This window comes from Pinus tabuliformis, chromosome 1_1 (assembly GCF_031772625.1).
Source record: "Pinus tabuliformis cultivar Carrire ecotype Pingquan chromosome 1_1, CPIR1, whole genome shotgun sequence".
Taxonomy (NCBI): Eukaryota; Viridiplantae; Streptophyta; class Pinopsida; order Pinales; family Pinaceae; genus Pinus; species Pinus tabuliformis.
Genome location: NC_142297.1, coordinates 82,761,675 through 82,783,943, shown reverse-complemented (window position 1 = coordinate 82,783,943; position 22,269 = coordinate 82,761,675). Strand labels below are relative to the sequence as shown.

General features: G+C 37.1%; 2 protein-coding genes across 8 annotated transcripts; one reads left to right on the top strand and one right to left on the bottom strand.

Moving 5' to 3' along the window:
* Positions 1–4,075: 4,075 nt before the first annotated feature.
* On the bottom strand, positions 4,076–15,318 carry LOC149211705 (uncharacterized). Of its 7 annotated transcripts, XR_016250722.1 has the most exons (5): positions 15,187–15,316; positions 14,650–14,745; positions 12,142–12,413; positions 5,165–5,325; positions 4,076–5,044 (listed from the first exon to the last, which is right to left on the bottom strand). XR_016250722.1 is itself a non-coding variant. In XM_089391576.1 (2 exons), exon 1 carries the CDS (start codon positions 8,228–8,230, stop codon positions 5,492–5,494), a length of 2,739 nt encoding a protein of 912 aa, XP_089247702.1. In that variant the 5' UTR covers positions 8,231–8,851; the 3' UTR covers positions 5,179–5,322; positions 5,480–5,491. The 7 variants fall into 7 exon arrangements, 2 of the variants coding, with proteins under 2 accessions (XP_089247702.1, XP_089247701.1); XR_016250723.1 differs by lacking the exon at positions 12,142–12,413 and having other exon boundaries at positions 5,165–5,322; positions 15,187–15,310; XR_016250721.1 differs by lacking the exon at positions 12,142–12,413 and having other exon boundaries at positions 15,187–15,307.
* Positions 15,319–17,010: 1,692 nt separating this feature from the next.
* LOC149211704 (26S proteasome non-ATPase regulatory subunit 2 homolog B-like) lies at positions 17,011–18,794 on the top strand. Its single transcript, XM_089391577.1, has 2 exons — positions 17,011–17,239; positions 18,153–18,794. The coding sequence occupies exons 1-2, from the start codon at positions 17,156–17,158 to the stop codon at positions 18,408–18,410; spliced, it is 342 nt and encodes a 113-aa protein (XP_089247703.1). The 5' UTR covers positions 17,011–17,155; the 3' UTR covers positions 18,411–18,794.
* Positions 18,795–22,269: the final 3,475 nt, after the last annotated feature.

Sequence of the window (22,269 nt, the reverse complement as noted above, 5' to 3'; positions counted from 1 at the left end):
CCATCTTTCATCCTCAAGTTATACATATTTTTCCGCAGGAACAGTTTATTTACCAGAGACTTAGATTGGTACAAAGTCCCTAACTTGTCCCACAAAGCCTTTGTCGTAGCTTCCTCTGATACATTCAGCAATACTGAATCTGAGACACATAATCGTATTGTTCCCTTTGCCTTCCAATCCAACTTCTTCCATTCTTCATCATACACTCCCGTTGGTTTAGTACCCGGATCTACCGTGATCCACTGATATTTATCCACCAACAGATCATCCATCTTGAGTTTCCATAACTCAAAACTATGACTGGTAAATTTCTCGATCTCTATCTTTCCACTGCTTTCCATCTTCATTCACCACGAGAATCAATCCCACAGATCTCCCACTGAATGGGGTCTACCACAGGCCCGAGCGAAACACCTCAGCAATAAAGGCGTCCCCTTGAAGCCAAAACAACTTTGATACCAAATGTAGGTTTTAACCCCATACAGAAATTACCCGCATACAAATTCTAAAACACAGAAAATAAACAATGCGAGAACATAACAAATAAAACACATATACACAGAGATTTTTCCCTGGATCCCAAAACCAGGACTACCAGCTTGATTTTTCATTATTTTCCTTTCAATGTTACAATACATATTTATACATGCCAAAGCATCCAATACCATGGACCGAAAACCATCGCATCAAAAACCATGTGCAAAAATCATGCACAAAACCATAGGTAGGTCGGCCCAACCTAATATAGGGTCCAAAAAACATTTCCTGAGGCACTGCCCCAGACCCTGTAGAGGGGGGCTACCCACCCCCCTCAAACCCACAACCCTCCCCTAACTACGTGGGCTAGTCATGGAAAGAATAACACAACCCAACACAATTAGAAGTTGGAGGACAATGTCTTAGAAGTAGAGCAAGGCAAAGCTTAAGAAGGAGCTTGAGAGAGGAAGCATGAGTACATTTTGTGTAATTTCTTTGTAAATATATATTATTAAAGAATATAACATGTTTTGTGTCTTTACATGTCATATGTGTATTCTGATTTCGATGAAGCATGTATAAATGGTAGCGTAGAGTGATCCATTAGGAGAGGACCACTCATAACAGCTCAGCCGAAAGTCCATTGCCTTCTTAAATAAAACATTGATGAAAAAAAGATTGTGTCATCCACAAGAGTACTATCGTTCACTGGGTTTTGTTATAAAGAGTTTTGTTGTGTGTGCGGTCATATAGTGAGAGAGATTGTGTAACCGATTTAATCCCATCCATCTCTTTATATTTCATGAATACATATTATGTGGATACCTATTAATTTGATTTTTTTAGCGTATGAGTAGATCTTCGATGAACGCTTGACTTTCTTAATTTCATTCTTAGTGGGAAGTTATAGGTCAGACTTATAATTTGCAAGATGAAGATTTGTTGTAGGAACTCTATTGAATCTAGTTATGTTCATTTCTTTTATCTTTAAACCATAGATACTCTTGCATAGAGGAGTTCTTACCATTTACTACAAAATCAGAGATAATAGTTGTCACCAAATTAGCGTAAGTCTATCGAATGTACAGAATGCATGATGTGGGAAAATATAGAGGTCTTAACATTTTGAAACTTGATGTGAGTGGGCCTGACCCCTTATCCTATATTATTAACTATCCACACTGGACCACATCTCTATCTAGCTATATCGAGGCTGAAAGAAATACATCTAGATGCAAGCTTAAATATCGGCATTTGTCTCGTTAAATAAAATAATATTCGTAAAGTCGTTGAGACTACTAGATTAAGCTAGATATTTGGGCTAGTTTGACTTTTCATTGGATTCCTGGACTATCAAACCAACTTGGACTCAAATATCTTATGGAGCTTGCAACCTTCCTGCACTGTATATTTAAAATCAGTAGCGCTTGACTTAGGGCTACCTAACTAATGAATGCTTAAATGCCAGAAGAAACGAGAAAACAAAGAGTACCTTGAGTGGGCTTATGCTTGATATATTCACAAATCAGGGATGGTAATTTAGAAGACCACAAAGGCGAAGAGAGTGCCTAGTAACTTGCCAGACCAAGGCATTAAGGTGAACACACCATTAAGGATCTTTCTTTGAGGGCACAATCATGAAAATGAGCATTGATCCTAGAGAGTGAAATCAAATATCAAAGAAAAGTAGAGACTAATGATTTAGAGTGGCCAAAACAACTATTTCACAATATAGAAAATATTATCGAGCATCAAAATGTGACCTAACCATTAATAAATGATATATTGTGACATAATAGTTGATGATTCTCACATTGCAAAATAACCATTGAGGATGTCATGGTGCGACATAATCATTGAAGAATGTTGTAATACAACATAACCATTGATAAATGTCACAATGAAACATAACCATTAGGAATATTTGAAATAGACATAATCCATCTAAGTTGAATGTCTCAACATGATATAAGTATTAAGGAATGATAGAATCTAACATAACCCTTTAGGCATGTAAGAACACAACATAACCCTTGATGAACTCATTATGCAATAGAACCATATTATCCACCTCTCAATATCACAAATGACATAATTATATTATCAACCATGGTCAATCAAAGTCAACCATAAGAAAGCATGGTCAACAATAATTGAACATGGTTAAACAAATCAACCATCTTCAACCTTGATTAGCCATAATCAAATATGATCAACCATTTCTAGCCATAGTGAACCATGGTCACTAAAATCCAACTTTGGTCAAACATGGGAAACCTTAGTCAAACAATCTTAATAATAGTCAAACATTACAAAATTTGGCTAAACATAGTGAACCATAATCAACCATGATCAAGCATACTATACCTTGGTCACCCATGGTCAAACCATACTCAATTATAGTTAATCGTGGTCCAAGATTGTTAAAAATAATGACAAATGGTTACACACATTTAAACATGAACAACCATGGTTAACCAGAGTCATCCATGGTCAACCAAAGTTAGCCATAGTAAAAAATGGTCAACTGTAACCAATCATATTTTTCTATAGTCAAACATGGTAAACTATAATCAACCATATTTTTTTCCAGTCAAACATGTTCATCCTTAGTAAAACATAGTAAACCATAGTCAAGCATGGTCAGCCATGGTAAAAATACTCAACTATGGTCAAACAATAAACAATGGTCAACCATGGTAAATTAAAATCAAACATTGTAAAACATGATCAATGATGATTAATCATGGTAAACAATAATCATAATCATATATCATAGATATTTTAATATTATTGACATTGATACTTTAATTTGGAAATCTTCTAGCCTTACCCACAAATGTCAATGGTCAAGTAGCACGACCAAGGTGGTTGATATCTCTTAGATGCTATCTTCCACCCTTTTAACTTATTCATGACTATATATCAACAACTTTTAAGTGAGTGGTGATGCTAATTATAAAATAACATACAATAAAATATATTCTAAACACTATTACATTATGTCGATTACTTAAAAATCACAAGGCATTTTATAACTTTGTATTTATTAAATTTATATTAGTAATTTGGAATTTTCGAAATTGATAATGTTCACATACTATAATCTATTAGTATGTGGTAGGATAATCTAATTTTTTTTTATTTTTTTTTTTGAAAATAAGTGCATTCTTTTAATTTTCAATATAGAATATTTAATAAACAATAAATATTATGATTAATAAGTGGTAGAATTATCTAAATTATATTTTGAAAAAAAATTTCACAAGTAAATTATATTTTTTCTTAATATAGTGAGTTAACTTATCATAATTTAGTTATTATACCAACAACGAAAATAACTACCACTATTTTTAAAAATACAACTATTATTAAAAAAATAATAAAATGTGTTCTTGAAAATATAACCTTAAATTATCTAACGCACAATACTCTTATAACATTTAAAAAAAAAAACAAACAAACAATATTTCATAACGTTTGAAAGTACAAGTAGGCGATATCTTATGATTTTCATTTTATGAAGGTGAGGATAACTAAATAAATTAATAAGCATAGGATCGGAGTCTAAGCTATGCTTTTATTGCTTGGATTATAACTAGCATTTGCACCTAGTGTTGCAAAGGAAACGCCGTAAGGCATAGTGTGTGGAAGAATATTGAAACGTGAATAGGTTTTTGTGGGCTTTTTTGGAAGCAAGGGTCGATGAATGCGAGCTTTTATTTGGGGGAGCGATGCCGGAAACCGTTGAAATAGAATGCAAGCAGCCATAAATATGCATTGAACCTGTTTAGAGACCTTTGTTTGTTGTTGGAAAAACTGTGGAGTTAAAGGTGAAGATAAATGAATGAGTCCATGTGAACAACAAACGGGCAACCATATTGATTTGGAAAGGGGTATTTAAGAAATCATTATTCAAATGGGAAATTAAATTAATATGCGAACAACAACCGAGCAACCATATTGATTTGGAAAGGGCTATTTAAGAAACCATTACTGAAATTGAAAATTAAATTAATATGAAGATATTTTGAAAACATGTATTATAATCATTAAAGTCAATTGATTTTGTAAACAAAATATGTTAAAACCCATTGACAATGAAATGGTTGTGAGGAAATAAACTATCAAAATGGCATTGATGTCGAAACATCCCTTTTTTAAGTTTGAAACGGGAAACACAAATAGTTGGGAGGACATGAACTATCAAAATGGTATTTGATGTTGAAACATCCTTTTTTAAGTGTGAAATGGAAAATACAAATATTGTATTGTAACATCCTTTTTAAAGTTTGAAATGGAAAATACAAAGTGTGTTGTAACATCCTTTTTAAAGACTGGAATGGAAAACACAAATAGTTGTGAGGAAACAAACAATGAAAACGGTATTCGATCTTGAAACATATTTTTTCAAGTTTGAAATGGAAAATACAAACAGTGAATTGTAACAAAAGAGGTTCGAGAAGGAATATAATAGTCTAAAGAACATTGTGCTTGTCATTCCATATTTGAAGTTGTATGAAAACATGGCGGAGGCAGCGAAGGCCTTGAAGATGCAGCAATGGGCCTGCAAAATTTATATTTTGTTAGAATTAGTAATATGTAAACCAGTTGCAGAAATGTATTAGTAATACTCTGCAGGTGAGTTGTGTTAAAATGAATCTGGAATGAATGGTAATGAAGTTACCTTTGCTATGGGGATCCATATATTGTTAGTGGAAGATGCATGGTGAATAACGGCATATTGAACACAATTGGAGGTCAATGCACAGCTGGAGATGCAGTTTTTTTGCTTGCCAATCTACATGTAGTTGTGTAGGTATGTTATTTCTGAGCCCATGTGGCCTGCTGCAAAAGAAAGAAAAGGTAAGAATGAGATGTATAGACAATATAAAGACATCCTAATATTTGCTTATTTACTAATAATGATTAAAGTTTGTTGTTGTTGAAAGATATGAAAAGTATGTTAATAAAGAGAATGAGGTAAATAAATGGAGGAAACCTTTTGGCGATGTCAAAGTACGGGTTGGAGCAGATTATCTGGAGGCGGCATTGAACGGAGAATTTCCTCCGCGTGTTTTCTGCGAGCAATGTTTTTGTTGTCCTTCATTTTACCGTAACGATCGAAACTGAATGCGGGGTTAATCCGGAGATCTTGCAGAGAAGGCACTCTTGAAATAGCTGTGAATGTGAGACCTTGACGTTCTGTTTTTCCAATGTCAATTGTTGCTTTTGGAAGGGTCATACCTTGAGATTTATGTATGGTTAAAGCCCAAGCCATCTTCAGTGGAATTTGTGCACGACCATTTCTTTTTACTGCTGGAATAGGCAAGTGAGTGGGGTTTCTTTCATCCCAAGGAGGCCCAATGTACTTGGGGAAATCTACGACAACAAATGTTGGAATTTGTGGTGGTGCAGTTGATTCTTTGTAAAAGATGGTTACAATTTTTCCAAGGGAACCATTAACAAGACCGGCTGAAACCCAAAGGTTGGAAGTCAACATAACTTTTTCGCCATTGCATAGCAATACAATTCGCTCAAGTTGCTCATCTTCAGAGGAAAGACTGGAATATGTGGTGTCATCTTCAGCAATGGATCGTGCGATAGGAGTGTTAAGAGATTTCATCATTTGCTTATTATGGACCGTTGTTTGAGCATTTGTTGGAAATAAATGCATGGAATCATGGAATGAACGTATTTCTTCTTCTGATAAAAAGGAATCTGTGCGCGACATGAGTATGTTGTAGTCATCGATTGTTGGATTTGCATCTCTAATGTTCTGTAGAATGTTCCTGAAAGTAACCTGTGCGATGTCGTCGCCTTGTTGACGAAATATTGTGTCCAATGTGATGACTGTGTCGAAGGTGCCCCACAGTGCGCTTCCGTGGCTCGTCCCTGCATACAGAGGTATGTCTTTGACGGGTGGTAGCTGACCGAGATCACCAACTAATATTATGGAACAACCACCAAAAGGAGTGTTTCTTTGGTGGGGAAATGCCTCGCGAAGACGTGCATCAATATGGCTGAGAAGCTTTGGCCCAATGAAGCTCATTTCATCGATCAGTATGTATCTTATATGCTTGAGTTCTTCCTGGAATTTTGCAAGAGCACTACCTTCTAACGGCATAAGATCCTTTATAGGAAGGTGCAAAGCAGAATGGATTGTCGATGCTTGTATGTTGAAGGCAGCAACCCCTGTAGGGGCGAGGAGCATGATCGGTGAAGGTTCCAGGCTTGCAAGGCCTATGAGCATATCTTTGATGCAATTAATAAGGAGGGATTTTCCCGTACCAGCAGTGCCTTGTATTATCATTCTGAGAGCGGGTAAATAATCCTTCCTAGCAAAATGATTAAAAATAATATTCAGAGCTTTTCTTTGCATTGGAGATAATGTAGTAAGGGTCGGCAGGGTATGTTGATGTGTTTGAAGAATGCGGTGGATGGAGCGGCTATTCTCAATGAATTGTATTGCATTATTTTGTAGATCCAATGGGATAGTGGTATGATTCCAGTTATGGGTGTCATCAAAGCCACGAAGACCAAGCATGTCAAGGTCATTTATGAGAAGCTCATTTGTAGGGTGTAATTGGGAAAGTAATTCCCATTCATTTATTTCCATGGCGTCTGCTGGATTGGCTTCATTCATAGTTGAGGTATCATTTGCGACAGATTCAATATCAGATAGTGTGCGGTGTTGATGCCAAGGATTGTAGAATGGGCGAAATGTTTGCCAATTTGCGATGAAATCTGCAGCAGAATCTCCTATATCTTGTACGATACGGCGAAAAGGTTTGTATAGCATAAGCTCAACCCTGCAAAAGTCAGCGTAGCAAGGTTCTGTTGTGGATGGTATGGAGGAGTAGCGTGGTATGACCCGAACAATTGCCTTTGTAGGCCTTTGTTTCCATTTGTTTGTTTTGCGACGAGGATCATATGACCAGGATCTTGCCAACTCTATTAGTGATGTGGACTCTAGGGTAGAAGGGCGTTGGATATATGTATCTATGAAGTGCGGGGATGTAGTGGAGGTGGCGTCCGTTTGTGGAAGGCGCATAAGAATTTTTTGGTTTACATTTAAAGAAATGAATGGCCGACTACATAATGTTAACGGTAATTTTTGCAGCATATGGCAGGTTTCCTGGGCTCCAATGTCACGATCAACAAGGGTTTCAGCAAGAAATTTTCGAAATGCGGATGTTGCTGGGTCAGCAATGGGTGAAGCAAGGACAATTCTACGTAGCATGTCGTGGAAGCTTTCAGATTTTTTTTCAGCTTTGGATGCATATTTGGCGATATATTTTTGTACAGCGTGTATGGAGAGAACTGGTTGGCAGTCAACATTTGCACGCCAAATAGATAGGATGGTAGGGTTATGGCTATTGAGTCGATCGTCGTTCCGAGCAGGGGTGTATGTTTTTTGGCCATTGGAATCAATGAATAAGGCCGATTTTGGATGTAATTCCCACGATGCTTTATAACGACATTGGAGTGAGGATCCATTTTTTCTTAGGCACGTGCTTTCTGAGCATTTTGTGTGACGTTCAACACAATTGACGAGTTGTTCATAGTCACTGAAAGGATTGGTTCTGAAGATTTGCGGTGTGGACAACAGGCAAGGGTCTTCGGGATTTGTCCAAGCATTTGGTTGGTTTGAACTCGAAGGAGCACGAGGGTTCCAAGCGGAAATATATTTGTCGAAGAACTGCCTTGCAATATCGACTGCTTCTGTGTCTTCCCAGTTGAGATTCCCCATATCAGGTGCATTTTCTATCCAAAGGAAACCATGGATGTGCGCAGATCCCCTATGTTGCCATTCATACCTAACAAGAATGCGTTTTTGTAAGATAATTTTGCAATAGGTGAGGAATGATGTTTAGAGTTCTTGGAGGAAAAAAAAAATGCGGTAGAATGCGTACCTGTACCAGTAATCTTTTGTATTCAGGTGTTTCTCCAAGATAATCTCACGAAATGCTGTGAATCTATGGTGCATATATAGCGATGTTAAATGTGGGTTAGAGATAATGTTATCATTTCTCCACTTTTGTTGTTTTCCAATATCAGTAGGAAGGCATCCGGGCATGACTGCATGAAGATCAGGCCATTTTGTATCAGCTGCACTTAATGTGAAGAAGAATGTCGGGCAACCGAGTTGAGATATCATGTCCATTAGCTCATTTTTAGCTTTGTGCCAAAATGACCTTGTTCCACGTAAAGAGCTACCGAATCGCATGACTTGCTCCGCCAATTGCTCATCTGGAAACTGTTCTAATCGAATGTTCAGATCTCGAATAGATATTGGAAAGTTATCTGTGATGCTTTTTTTCACAAAAATCGACGCTGTTGCTTGACTGCGATGCCGCATCATGAGATTATATATGTAATAACGAAAGCGTGGGTGGCTTCCAAATCTATTATCGCAGTAACGTATGAGATGAAGTGCATATTCATGTAACTGCACTGCTTTCATTCTTGGCTGATTTGGCATTGCAGCGCCTGTCGGGAAAAGGGCGGGGAAAGCCATAGAGAGTAGACCTTCTGTGTTGTATTCATTGACTGGCGATAAACCAATTGTTGGCCACTCAATTGTAGTATCAGATTGGTGGTTGCAAGCATGCAAATAATGGCGGATTTCTTGAATTTCTGTATTTGTATTGGGTATGATGGGTACGAACGATGATGTTTGGGCAGCAGATGGGTCTGCGAAATCTTCGGTGAGCTCATGGGGTGGTTCAAGTGGAAGGCGAACAGTGGTTTCTGTAGTATTGGAATGGTGAAGCGAGGAGGAGACATCGGTGGGGATTGCTGGTAAGGATGCCAGTGCATTGGAATCAATACGAACATTCTTATAGTATGGGTCATTAGCCAATTTGTATTCCAATGCAGCGAGAACGCGATGTCTACTGACAATGAAATCATAAGCCTTATGGTCATTACCATGACGCGTGACAATTAGGATGTCCAAGTGCTCAACACGGCGTGGCAACATGTTTGCGATTTTTGTTATGTCTTGAGGAAAACAAATTGTGTGGCCACTGTATTTATACTGGCCACCACGTGCATGTGTTACCTGCAATATAGGGTTAACCCTAGCAATGAGCATTTCTTCTATTTGCGAAAGAGACGTAAGAGCAGCTGGTTGAGGGCCAGGGTCCATGTTGTTTGATAATGAGAAGCGATGACCCTTTGTTTCAGAGGCGCATCTAGAGCAGCAATCCATGTGGTTGGAATTGCGGATATGTATTCCAGGATATGATTCAAGACAAATGGAGCATGGACATTTAGGTGGAAGTTTATCAAGCTTTGAACGGAAATCTCGATGTGCTTGATCGGTATAAACGTTGCTGAAAGCATGTGCAAAGGAGGGGTTAGGGCAATGAGGCATGGCTGTATTTGTTTGAGAGGTTTGCTGAGAAGATAAAGAGCCTGATAATTGCAAGGGAGGATTGTTTTCAGGGTGGGGCATTTCAGACGAGGAAGGTTGGTCACCCTTTTGTTTTTTGTTTTTTTGACATTCTATGATGTTTTTTTTTGCTTGGTAAAGCTCACGGCGTCGTGCATTTATTCGTTCTTTATTTGTTGCATAGTATCTTCGAGCACGTTCATTATTAGAAGAAGAAGCCATTCGCAAAATTTATGGTACCTATAAGCAAGGGAGGGGAAAACAAGAATGTTATTTAGAGACAACAACCACGTTATTGTATGAAAGCGAAAGAAGGGTAAAAAATGCAAGCGAAAGCGAAAGAAGGGGAAAAAAATCTAAGTTCTGAATAGTGCCATGTGATTTTTTTTATTTGAGAAATGTTTTTGAAAGAACGTATTAGTATTTTTGATGCATACATGTAGGTAGTTTCATGTGTAAAGTTGATAAAAGGAAAAAAAAAATGTGATTTTTGCTACTAACATAATGCTAGATACAATGGAGAACAAATATTTATTTCAATGGTATATAAGAAATTTTCATAAGAAGACATGCAACAATATATCTTGTAAAGTTGTATTTATAAAATTGGACAATAGGAATTGCCAAAAAGCAAGGAACACATTCTGCAATATTTATTTACAATGTCGAGATGCTCTGAATTTCTCGAAGGATGTTTTTGCATTCTGTCGTGAAATGTAGTTTTTCTTCTTTTATGATAACGCATTTCAATCGTGGGACTTCTTTAAAAGTTTCTGTCTTCACCGAAAGTGTGAAGATATGATCTGTCCATAGAGCTCTAGAGACAATTTCCTTGATTAGTTCTGGATCTGAAGATAATAGATAGAAGTCTTTGGCATTATTTCCAAGAATTGTAGAGCCCGCGTCTTCGAAAGCAACAGTTGAAGTCAATTCACCAGTGTGATCTTGTATGTCGATTTTCAATAAGTATCTGTAATCACAGTCGCTTACTTCAGCGTTGCACTTTGGACAGAACCACACCCCTGTATTTTGTGGAATAAGTTTTTTCATGCATTTTTTCCCACCAACAATGGACGGGCAAGAAATGTAGTAAAAACTATCCATACCAATTTTTGTTATTGTGCCCTTTAATTGGAAAAATGTTGGTTTCTCTAAGGAATCCATACTGTAAATGTCAGCAATTGTTATTTTTTTTTGTTGGGGGCAAAAAGGAGATCTTGTTGTCAAAGATGTTGAAGCAGCAGTGGAGCCTTCTTTTTTAAACCACGACTTTAGCGTATGGGCCTCTTCAATGTCAGGATCTACAAGAACAATGGATCTCGTTGTAGTGCCGATATTTTTCCCATTAAATTCGCCAACACGTGCAGATTTGATTGCAACGATGGGGTTATTGCCTGTAGCACATAGGGAGGAGATTTCCTGTGAAACGGCTTTAAAATTATCGCCCCAAAAGATTGCATCTATGCTATACCCTGACATGTCTTGAAGCTGTACTGTTTGTTTATTGACTTCAGAGCCATCTCTTCTACGTATAGTGCATACACTGGAAATGTCTGTGACAACACCCAAAATATCAACAATGGAGTTGACGTTTGTTGTTCTGATATCATCAATTGATTTTATACTGAATTGAACTGCTGGATTATGTTTTTTTTCACTGGCAACATGTTCTATGGTAGATGTTGCATTCAACAAAATTTCCCAGTCATTGTTCAAGTGGTTGTATTGCTTATTAGCCATTTTCACATTCCCTTTAGAAACAATGTAGACATTTCCATTTTGGATTTTGTCGAAGAAATAATCTGCGACATTGTTGAAACATGTAATATGGATTTCTCCACCCTCTGTATCGAACAGGTCAAAGCCAAACACTTTACCGGGTCCGTATTGATTCTGAAATTGTCGAAGAGCTGTTTTCCTTTGGACGTATCCTTTTATGCACCAGTTTGAGTGGTAAGGGTTTAACGATTTGATGGGAATTTGAACCGGTTGAACGGACGGGGCTGGAGTAGTTGGAAGAGGGCAGGGCCTTTTTGATGGAGGATGTGGATCCGATGAGGATGGAGAGTTTTCATCAGATGTGATGGGGAAACTCATAGTTTTTGGATTGCCAATTAAGGGTGCAAATGAAGTAGATATTTCAAAGTCTAATAGCTTTATAGACCTACACGACAAATGAGAGTCAAAGGAATAACTGTTAGAAGTGGTTGTGTTATAAGTAAAAGAATGTTAAATTTGAAATAAGAATTTTATAACAAACTTACGTTGAAGGACCAATAGCTGAGGTAGTCCAACTTTTAACATTTATAATAGAACCCTTTTGTAGCAAGCCTGTTGCTACGAGATCATTGAAATCTTTTGGAAGCATGATGTGTTTCTTATGTGTTCCGTCTGAAATTGCAGTACGATATCGTGGAGTTGAGTTTTGCATTGGTTGTATTGGCTCAAGCTCAGCAATTTGCAGGTATGGTTGAATATGAGCTGATCCAGATAACATTGAGGAAATTGCATTTTCAGTGAGGTTTGATGTCATTTTCTGGTACAAAACAAAACACAAAAATGTTGTAAGAAGCATGTTTAGTTTTTTTCTAAATGAGTGGGCATCTAAGCTTATAAACATAATGAAGAAAGATATTTATTACAACATCTTTATACGTTCATTTTTTTTAAGCATACTTCCACGAAGCGCAGAGGAAGGAGAGGGAGAAACAAATGAAATAGAAGGTTTGGGGGTAACTCTAGTATCATCTGGTTGCTGATTTGATTGCCCAAAAATCATGGTGTTTTGAACGACAGAGGTCGAGAAAAGCCATACCAGCAGGCGAAGTGCAAGCCCTGGAAGGGACAATGTAGCCATATGAGGTACACCAACATCTCCCCTAGAGGAAAAGGGAGTAGGGGAAATCCTTAATTGGCGGACACCATTTTGTCAAACTGAGACCAACGAGGGAGCAGTGATGTTATTCCGATTTGAATAAATTGTATGACACTTTGACACAACTGCTTTTTCAATTTTTAAGAGACGAGAAAAAGCTAAAGACGACTCTAGTCGCCTTCGATCTGGGCAACTCTAGTAGCATCTGGTTGCTGAGTTGATTGATCGAGAATCAAGGTGTTTTGAACGGCAGAGGTCGAGAAAAAAGTATATTGGCAGGGCAATTGCAAGGCCTGGAAGGGTCAATGTAGCCATATGAGGTGCACCAACATCTCCCCTAGAGGAAAAGGGAGCAGGATTCCTCCATGGGGAAATCCTTGAATGGTGGACTCCATTTTCTTACCCTAAGACCAACGAGGGAACAGTGAGGTTATTCCGATTTAAATAAATTTTATGACACTTTGACACAAGTTGCTTTTTCATTTTTTAAGAGTCGAGAAAAAGCTAAAGATGACTCTAGTCGCCTTCGATTTTTAATGAGCCTGAAGTGACAAGTGCTCAGATGGTCCTTTTCTTTTAAGGAGTCTGAAAAGGAATGAAAGTGACTACTCTGTGAGGTTATTCCGATTTAAATAAATTTTATGACACTTTGACACAATTTGCTTTTTCATTTTTTAAGAGTCGAGAAAAAGCTAAAGATGACTCTAGTCGCCTTCGATTTTTAATGAGCCTGAAGTGACAAGTGCTCAGATGGTCCTTTTCTTTTAAGGAGTCTGAAAAGGAATGAAAGTGACTACCCTGTGAGGTTATTCCGATTTAAATAAGTTTTATGACACTTTGACACAATTTGCTTTTTCATTTTTTAAGAGTCGAGAAAAAGCTAAAGATGACTCTAGTCGCCTTCGATTTTTAATGAGCCTGAAGTGACAAGTGCTCAGATGGTCCTTTTCTTTTAAGGAGTCTGAAAAGGAACGAAAGTGACTACTCTGGATATCTAGACAGGGGGATTACCAAACCAATCGCAAAACTGCAGAATACTTTTTATGGTACGGCAGTCAATCTTCCCGAATGCTGTGTTCAGTGCATTGCGATCGATAGGGCGGCAAACACGGCTTCCTAAGGATAAAGGATATAGCCTACTGTGGTCTCCCAATATATACTCGACGGTACGTGGGAGCACAAGTCCGTATTGGCACTTGTCATTTCAAAGAGGAGGAATCACCCAACCTACGATGAAAGTGATAGTTACCAGGTTTTACGACGCCGGAACACGTCTCTAGCCTAGACTTCTAAATGGTGTGCGTTAGGTTCCAAAGCGTTTTTATGTTTATTGAAATGTATTTTACAGTTGATCTTTCTTAAGAAGTTTGCCTTTAAGGTTGATCGCGTGATGTACAGATACAATTCCTAAATATGCAATCTAAGATGATAAACAATCGTTTACTTTCTTTTTTTTGCAATGAAAAGCCTAGCTACTAAGGAAAGAGAAGCGAAACTGTTTGAACATAGAGCAGAGAGCACACGCAAAGTCCTAAATCAATTACCACATGCATTCTAAATGTAAATGTACATGCATGTATTTGTTTTCCGCTTTCTTAATGTGTGGATGACAAAAAAAATGACAAGTGGAATATAATATCAACACACACTAAAAAACAAGACAGCCACGATGGCACCACTTTGCATTAGTTAAACACAAAGGAATAAAGTTTAAATTATCAAGAAAGCATATATATAACTGAATCATTTCAATCGGAAAATAATTTTGAATGAAATTTATAAGACTCTTTAGTTGCTCAGTGGCTAATGTACAATTGATGGAAGAGGATTTTGTATCATGGCCCATGGATGAAATAGAAATGGAGCAAAAGCTCGGAAAGGAGATTAAGGTTGTTACCAGAGATGAAGCAATATAGAAAACGCCCAGAAATGTCCGTCAACGCTGAAAGTTGGATTGCCCAGTGACAAAACAAAGTAGGCCAAGGCAAAGTATCTGTATTTAACATTGTTGTGTGAGTAACCAAAACAAGCTGCACATTGCTATGCAAATTAATAGTCTTTGCGAGAAGAAAACCCAACATAATCCACACAATCTAATCCTCGCAAGGAAGGTTTTGCAGGGATTTAAAGGCTTTCTTATGCTATAAAATCCTAGGCAAATGTGGGTGCCCCAGCAAATAAAAATGTTTACCATAATACCCACTTACTATTAAGCATTGTCTCCAAAGGAACTTGAACAATATGATAAAAGACTGATCTTTTACTTCTATAATATACATAATGTTAAATATATGAAAAACACTTTCTGCTTGCAAGTAAGACTCTATAGTTGCTGAGTGGCTAATGTACAATTGATGGAAGAGGATTTTCTATCATGGTCCATGGATGAAATAGAAATGAAGCAAAAACTCGGAAAGGAGATTAAGGTTGTTACCGGAGTTGAAGCAATACAGAGAACGTCCAGAAATGTCCTTCAACGCTGAAAGTTGAACAGCAACTACAAATTAGTTTGCAACTGCTTCACACATAGTAAAAAATGGATATTGTCAGATAAAGGCAGGGAGAAATTCAATAACAAAGCAGAGATTAAACTACGTGCAAGATGATCCGAGAACAAGTAGTTTAATATCATCTGTTAATATAATTTGATGGTTAAAAAAATATGTTGCATCATTCAAAAGTTATCAATTCAAATTTACAGATAGAATATGCATGACTTTGCACACTAAAAATAGAATATGCATAACTTTGCAAACTTAAATAGTGATTTCAGAAGTAAAATATATAAATACATTTTATGAGTCAAATTACTTCCAAAGTTAACAAGATTGGATCTCGTTACAAGAACTTCCAGCCACCTTGTTGTAAGACCTTCATATTTAAAAACATTTTACCCTACTTATACTCTGTAATTGAGAGTATAGCTAGAATATAAGGCTGTACTTCGTTACATGGGATATATAAATATGCACATCAAAGCCTGATCGAATAACATGAGAGCATAGTTCAAAACACCAAGTTGAAGCCTAGATTTATATTTAATGTTGCACAAAATTTGGCATAAAGCATAGGATAAACCACTGACAAAGTTAACAAAGCCTGATTGAATAACCTGAGAGCATAGTTCAAAACACCAAGTTGAAGCCTAGATTTATATTTAATGTTGCACAAATTTGCAAATGACAGATATGGTGGAAATTCATATATCTGTATTGTTCAGAGTTTTAAGAAGCACATGTATCTAAGAATCCAGGAACCTGAGGCTCTGGGCTTATGCTATCTTCATCAAGATTGTCGTCCTGCCATTGTACACAGAGATGTTAAGCCTAGCAATATATTGCTTGATTCTGACATGACTGCAAGGGTTGCAGATTTTGGAGTTGCAAAGCTGATTCGAACTGGTTCGGAGGCCATGTCTTCTGTTATTGGCTCCTATGGCTACATTGCTCCAGGTAAAGTAGTTTCAAACTTCAGAACTATAAGTGGTCATTCTTTTTATGGTAACATTAATTTTCTTTTCAGAAACCATATACATTCTAACATCTTAGGATATAGCTTGTTCTTGAATGATACTCTGTCCATCCATTTTATGTTACATGATTGTCTCTGATGTGAGCAATTTACTTACAAAGTGTCTAACATCTTAGGTTACTCCATCAATCCATTCTATGTCAACATGGTTGTCTCTGGTGTGAACAATATACTTGCAAAGTGTCTAACATCGTAGGTTATACTTTGTTCTTGAATGATACTCCATCAATCCATTTTATGTTAACATGATTGTCTCTGATGTGAATAATTTACTTACAAAGTGAGTTAGGATGGTCTAAGTGCATTTTTCTTTCAGTTTCATGATTGTGTACCCTGGAAAATCTAAGAATACAAAAGGAGAATCTTGTATTGGTTTTACATCCCTAAAGCATTAAGATTAGCTGAACACAAAAGTAAAAGGGAATCGGTTTTAGCTACTGTTTGGATTTGAAGAAGGAATTCAGAAATATGAGTATTCTCAGATCAGACAACCTTATGGAAAAGGTCTTATTATTTTTATGTATTTGTAAGTTAGTTTGTGTATCAGATTCTCAGTGATTGATGGGTATGGAGTTGTGTTTAGCCCAGCTTAGTTCAAAATCCTAAATTTGCTATAAGGTAGCATTCATTGTTTTCTACATAGCCAATCAAATTCTTACACAGATTTTCTCTTGTAATATATATCTGAAAGTTATATGTTAAACCTAGCACAGACTTGTACTGTTTCATTAATTGAGGATGGTAGCAATCTATTAAGTCCATGAGTCTGGAAGGTTCCCATAGATGTAATTGCCTTCACTGCTATATCTCTTGGATTGATCTATGTTGGATCTTGCAATGATGAAGTGGCTCAGTCAATTATTATTGCCTTGATGGAGAGAAGTGATTCTGAGCTAGGAGAGCCACTTACTCGATTTCTTTGTTTAGGCCTTGGCCTCTTATATCTTGGAAAGCAGGTGAGTGGATTGATTCTGAACAGAGTCCATTAACTGCCATTATATCCTCCAGACATATATTGGTCAATGATTTGTGCTTACTTTGGGAATATGCTGTAAGAAAAAGAAACATAAGATATGCTGTCTTTTTTTAAAAAGAGTGAAGAAAGAGGTATATTTAAAGGAAAATTATGAAATATTTTACATGAGATCCCGTCCACACAAACTCCAGAGGAGCTGCTCAATTACCAGCTAATACAGTGATTAAAGGGAAGTGGTCCACAAAATAATTGAAAGGAGATAGGACATAGAGGTTTCTGGGAGTGATGACTGATTAGAGATTGCTGATGTTCTCAACTCCCTGGCATTCCCAGAAAAGTGTTAGAAGCTCTATTTAATGCTGTATTTGTACTAACATTGAAGGTTGTTACCGTGTTGTTTAGCCAAGAGGTCGTTTTTAGGAATCTTGTTTGTTGCCATCTGTATGATTTTCTAAAGCACTCAACTATACAAACGTATGCAGGGAATTTATAGTTTAGTAACTTCTAGAAAAATACCTTTTGATAGCATTTTGACAAGGAACAAGTAAAACATTCATTTATATAACATACTGTTGCGGATTCCTGGGTGCTATTTTTTCTGCTTTCTGGTATTTCAACTTTTCCAAGGTGGAAAGATCTAGGTAAGCGCATGTAGGTAATGGTTTAAGCTAAAGATTAAATGAGGGTCACCATGCCGTTTCCAATATGTTGAAGAAGATTTATTGCCAATGATGCTATAGGTATTAAAGAAGTGTTTTGTTTGATTTTTGTGAGATGTTATGGCACTAGGTAGTGATGTATGCCTTGCATAATGTCTGTGCTAACAAGAATACAGGTTTTCCTTGCTTTTGCTCAAAGTCACAGGCTTTTAACTCTTCTCTTGAAATAAACAGGAAAAAGTTGATGCAACTTTGGAAGTAGCAAAGACATTCAATGAGAAAATATCAAGATATTGTCAAGTTACGCTGGAGTCCTGTGCATATGCAGGGACTGGAAATGTTCTCAAGGTAAGAAATGAATTGGCTGAAATGAGACCTGTTCTAGATGAAGCTATTAAAGCTAAAGAACAGATTACAAGAGATTTGAATGTTATAAGCTGGAGACATGTCCTACAATGGTTGAAAAAGAACAACTTGAGACAGAAGCTATGAGAACAAGGCAGCTGACTGATGAACTTAATGGTCAAATATCTCAACTTAGTGATGAAATGCATGAAATAAAGGCTGAAAAGGTTAAAGCGATGAATGATCTTGATGAATTCAAGGTCTTGGTCAAAAAATTAGAAAATGAGAGAGCAGAGCTATCTGAATATCTTCATGTAGTGAGAGCTGAGCTGGAGCAAATGAAAAAAGAAGCTGATTTCCACCAAAAACATGAAGAAGAAAGGAATCGATTCTCTGAGGAGAATGCCAAACTTTCTGCAGAGCTATATGATTGCAAGGAATATTTATCAAGGAGGCAAGATGAAAAATCAGAACGTGATAAGCAATTGAGAGATATGGTACTTGAGCTTCATAAAGCTACATCAGAAAATATGAATTTTGCAAGCAATGTGTGCAAGCATAGACATATGTTAACAGAGGTAGAGGGTGAATGCTTTCTACCTATCCCTGAGGCAAGATGCGACTCAGCTTTGTTGCAGAGACAACCTTATGGAAAAGGTCTTATTATTTTTATGTATTTGTAAGTTAGTTTGTGTATCAGATTCTCAGTGATTGATGGGTATGGAGTTGTGTTTTAGCCCAGCTTAGTTCAAAATCCTAAATTTGCTATAAGGTAGCATTCATTGTTTTCTACATAGCCAATCAAATTCTTACAATTTTCTCTTGTAATATATATCTGAAAGTTATATGTTAAACCTAGCACAGACTTGTACTGTTTCATTAATTGAGGATGGTAGCAATCTATTAAGTCCATGGGTCTGGAAGGTTCCCATAGATGTAATTGCCTTCACTGCTATATCTCTTGGATTGATCTATGTTGGATCTTGCAATGATGAAGTGGCTCAGTCAATTATTATTGCCTTGATGGAGAGAAGTGATTCTGAGCTAGGAGAGCCAATAGTGGAGCGTTTACCTGGAGTTCTTTGGTGAAAAAATAAAAACTATGAACAGGAAAAACCATATTAAAGATTTATCTGGCATAATCTTAGAAAATGTTTTTACAGACAAATTCAGTGCATGTGTCATTTTAATAGGGATTTTGGCCCTGTTTCCTCCATGACCTCACGTGCAGCACACTCCTCCCAAGTCTCTCATGCACATATGTGCGAATAAACAAGGATTTTGCATTCTACCCATTAATGAGTACAAGGGAAAACAATAAATTTGCAAGAGAGAAAGAACAAACAAAAAAGACCACTATTGACATTGTGGATGCAACATTCACTAGGCTTTGTAATTTGTATATGGATAAGTCCCTGAATCTATGTTAAGTTTGCAACTTAAAGCATGACCAAAAGCAGCACATTGGTAGAATTAAAGCTATTTTGCCACAATAGTTGCAGGGCACAAAAGCCTCTAAAGACACCAATGCAATGATTTTGAATCAGGTTTGATTTGGACATGGAAGGCTCCATTAAAGATATCCTTGTAAGGAGCTATGTTTGAAGCTCTCAACAGGCTTGATCTGTTTGGCCCCCTCCTCTTGTGAACAGCACTATTGGATCCATTGAGCGGAGGCAATTTGAAGAGTGCCCAAGGACCCAGGTCACTTCGACTGCCATGAACAAAATTATAAATGGATGCCGTACTCATTAGGCGTTGTCTATGGGCAGACCCTAACCCTGGGTTATATATGTTGTGACAGAAAGCAACACAGTTAAGTCCCTGAATCTATGTTAAGTTTGCAACTTAAAGCATGACCAAAAGCAGCACATTGGTAGAATTAAAGCTATTTTGCCACAATAGTTGCAGGGCACAAAAGCCTCTAAAGACACCAATGCAATGATTTTGAATGAGGTTTGATTTGAACATGGAAGGCTCCATTAAAGATATCCTTGTAAGGAGCTATGTTTGAAGCTCTCAACAGGCTTGATCTGTTTGGCCCCCTCCTCTTGTGAACAACACTGTTGGATCCATTGAGCGGAGGCAATTTGAAGAGTGCCCAAGGACCCAGGTCACTTCGACTGCCATGAACAAAATTATAAATGGATGCCGTACTCATTAGGCATTGTCTATGGGCAGACCCTAACCATGCTGGAACCATATGACAGTGAGGAAAATAATAGACAGACCATCAATATACGAAACATTCACACAACTGTAGAATACTATCAAATATGTCACAGGGATTGCCTGTAAGGCAATCTATACATCCTTGACATGCAGATCGAATCCCATAACTAATGTAACATTGGTGCATAAATCCATCAATCAGTATGAAAGGCACGCACATAAACTTTGCAATTATTCATATTTCTCTAGATGTCATAGCATCAACCATTGAGTAGTAGTCACCATATAGGTAATACCCTGGATTCTTACAGGCTTAAACTTTACAGCATATTGGGTTTTATTCCAACAGTTTGTAGTAGTAATAAAACAACTTACATTGTTACCCAAAATCTTATAGTGAAGTTGTATATACAAGAATTTTAAACAGAGGATATAACAACATGTTATAATAATGCAATTGCTACAGCTATTGCTGAAAGTTCACGATGTAGCAACGTATTAAAAGGTAACAGCATTTTCATATCAGCAGTTTGAAACAATACTTGTCAACTACCTATGTGTGATAGCAGATTGCTTGTGTTCTTTTATTGATTGTATTAACACACTGAGACCGTGCAATACTAGTGGGTGACTTCATAATTCGAAGTTGCAAGGATCACTTGCTGTCACGAGTTCTCTCTATGTGAAAAAGCCCAAGTTATAACCACAGTAATTGATTCAGCATGAATCTTTGTTTTTCTTTTCCACTGTATACTTATATATCAGGAGATTAATAATTGCACAATCATTAGAAAGAACACATGTTACTAGCACAATTGTAAGAGAATCTCAAAGCTGCAAATTGCCCAGAACAGAGTAATATTAGATCACAGTCAATGTACAAAAGCTAGCAATGTGCCTTTAAATAATTTTGATGTATTCTTCCTATCATACTCAAAGATTATATTTGAGACAGTAAGAAAATTCCCTCCCTAATTTCACAAGGTTTGTTACAGTGCCTGATGGCCCAAACTTGTTAAGACCTTGCATCATTATGCAGAGGTATATTGGTAAATATATTGATTCAAAATCCATTAGACCACCCCCTACTAAATCCAGTCGGAAAACCCTGATTTTAAGGCGTTTAATTCCGAGCGACCTAGATTGGTAATAGCATCAGGACCCTAATTCTCCTCCCAACCATTGACAGTCTGTCAATAGAGCAGCTGCCACCCCCTAGCCTAGGACCAAACCAGGGATTCCAGAGGTTTTTTCCACCTCCACCCTGCAAAGGTAAGCTTATACCGGGATTCCAGAGAAAATCCTCCTCCACCCATCAGCCATTAAAGGGATTCCAGACTCAGAGTGTCTCCACCCTATGTTGGGAATCCAGAGGGTACTATAACTGATTATTCAGTAATGGAAACCAGTGTAGGCCTCCACCCATTAGATACTGAGGGACTCCAGAGTATAATCCTCCACCCTCGGTTTAGCTAAGAATCCTAGAGAACTAAGCAATAACTATGTTTAATGGAAGTCAAAGGGTTTCAAAGTTATTTTGCAATGTTATGGGATATGAGAGGCATCCCAAATATTCTGGAGTTCTTTGGTGAACAACAAGCCTCAATTTTTTTTTAAATTACCAATCATATTGAAATACCGCAAGAGAAATCATGAAGACTATATAGCCAAAATGACCCCTTATTAAAATTGCCAATAGTGGAGCGTTTACCTGGAGTTCTTTGGTGAAAAAATAAAAACTATGAACAGGAAAAACCATATTAAAGATTTATCTGGCATAATCTTAGCAAATGTTTTTACAGACAAATTCAGTGCATGTGTCATTTTAATAGGG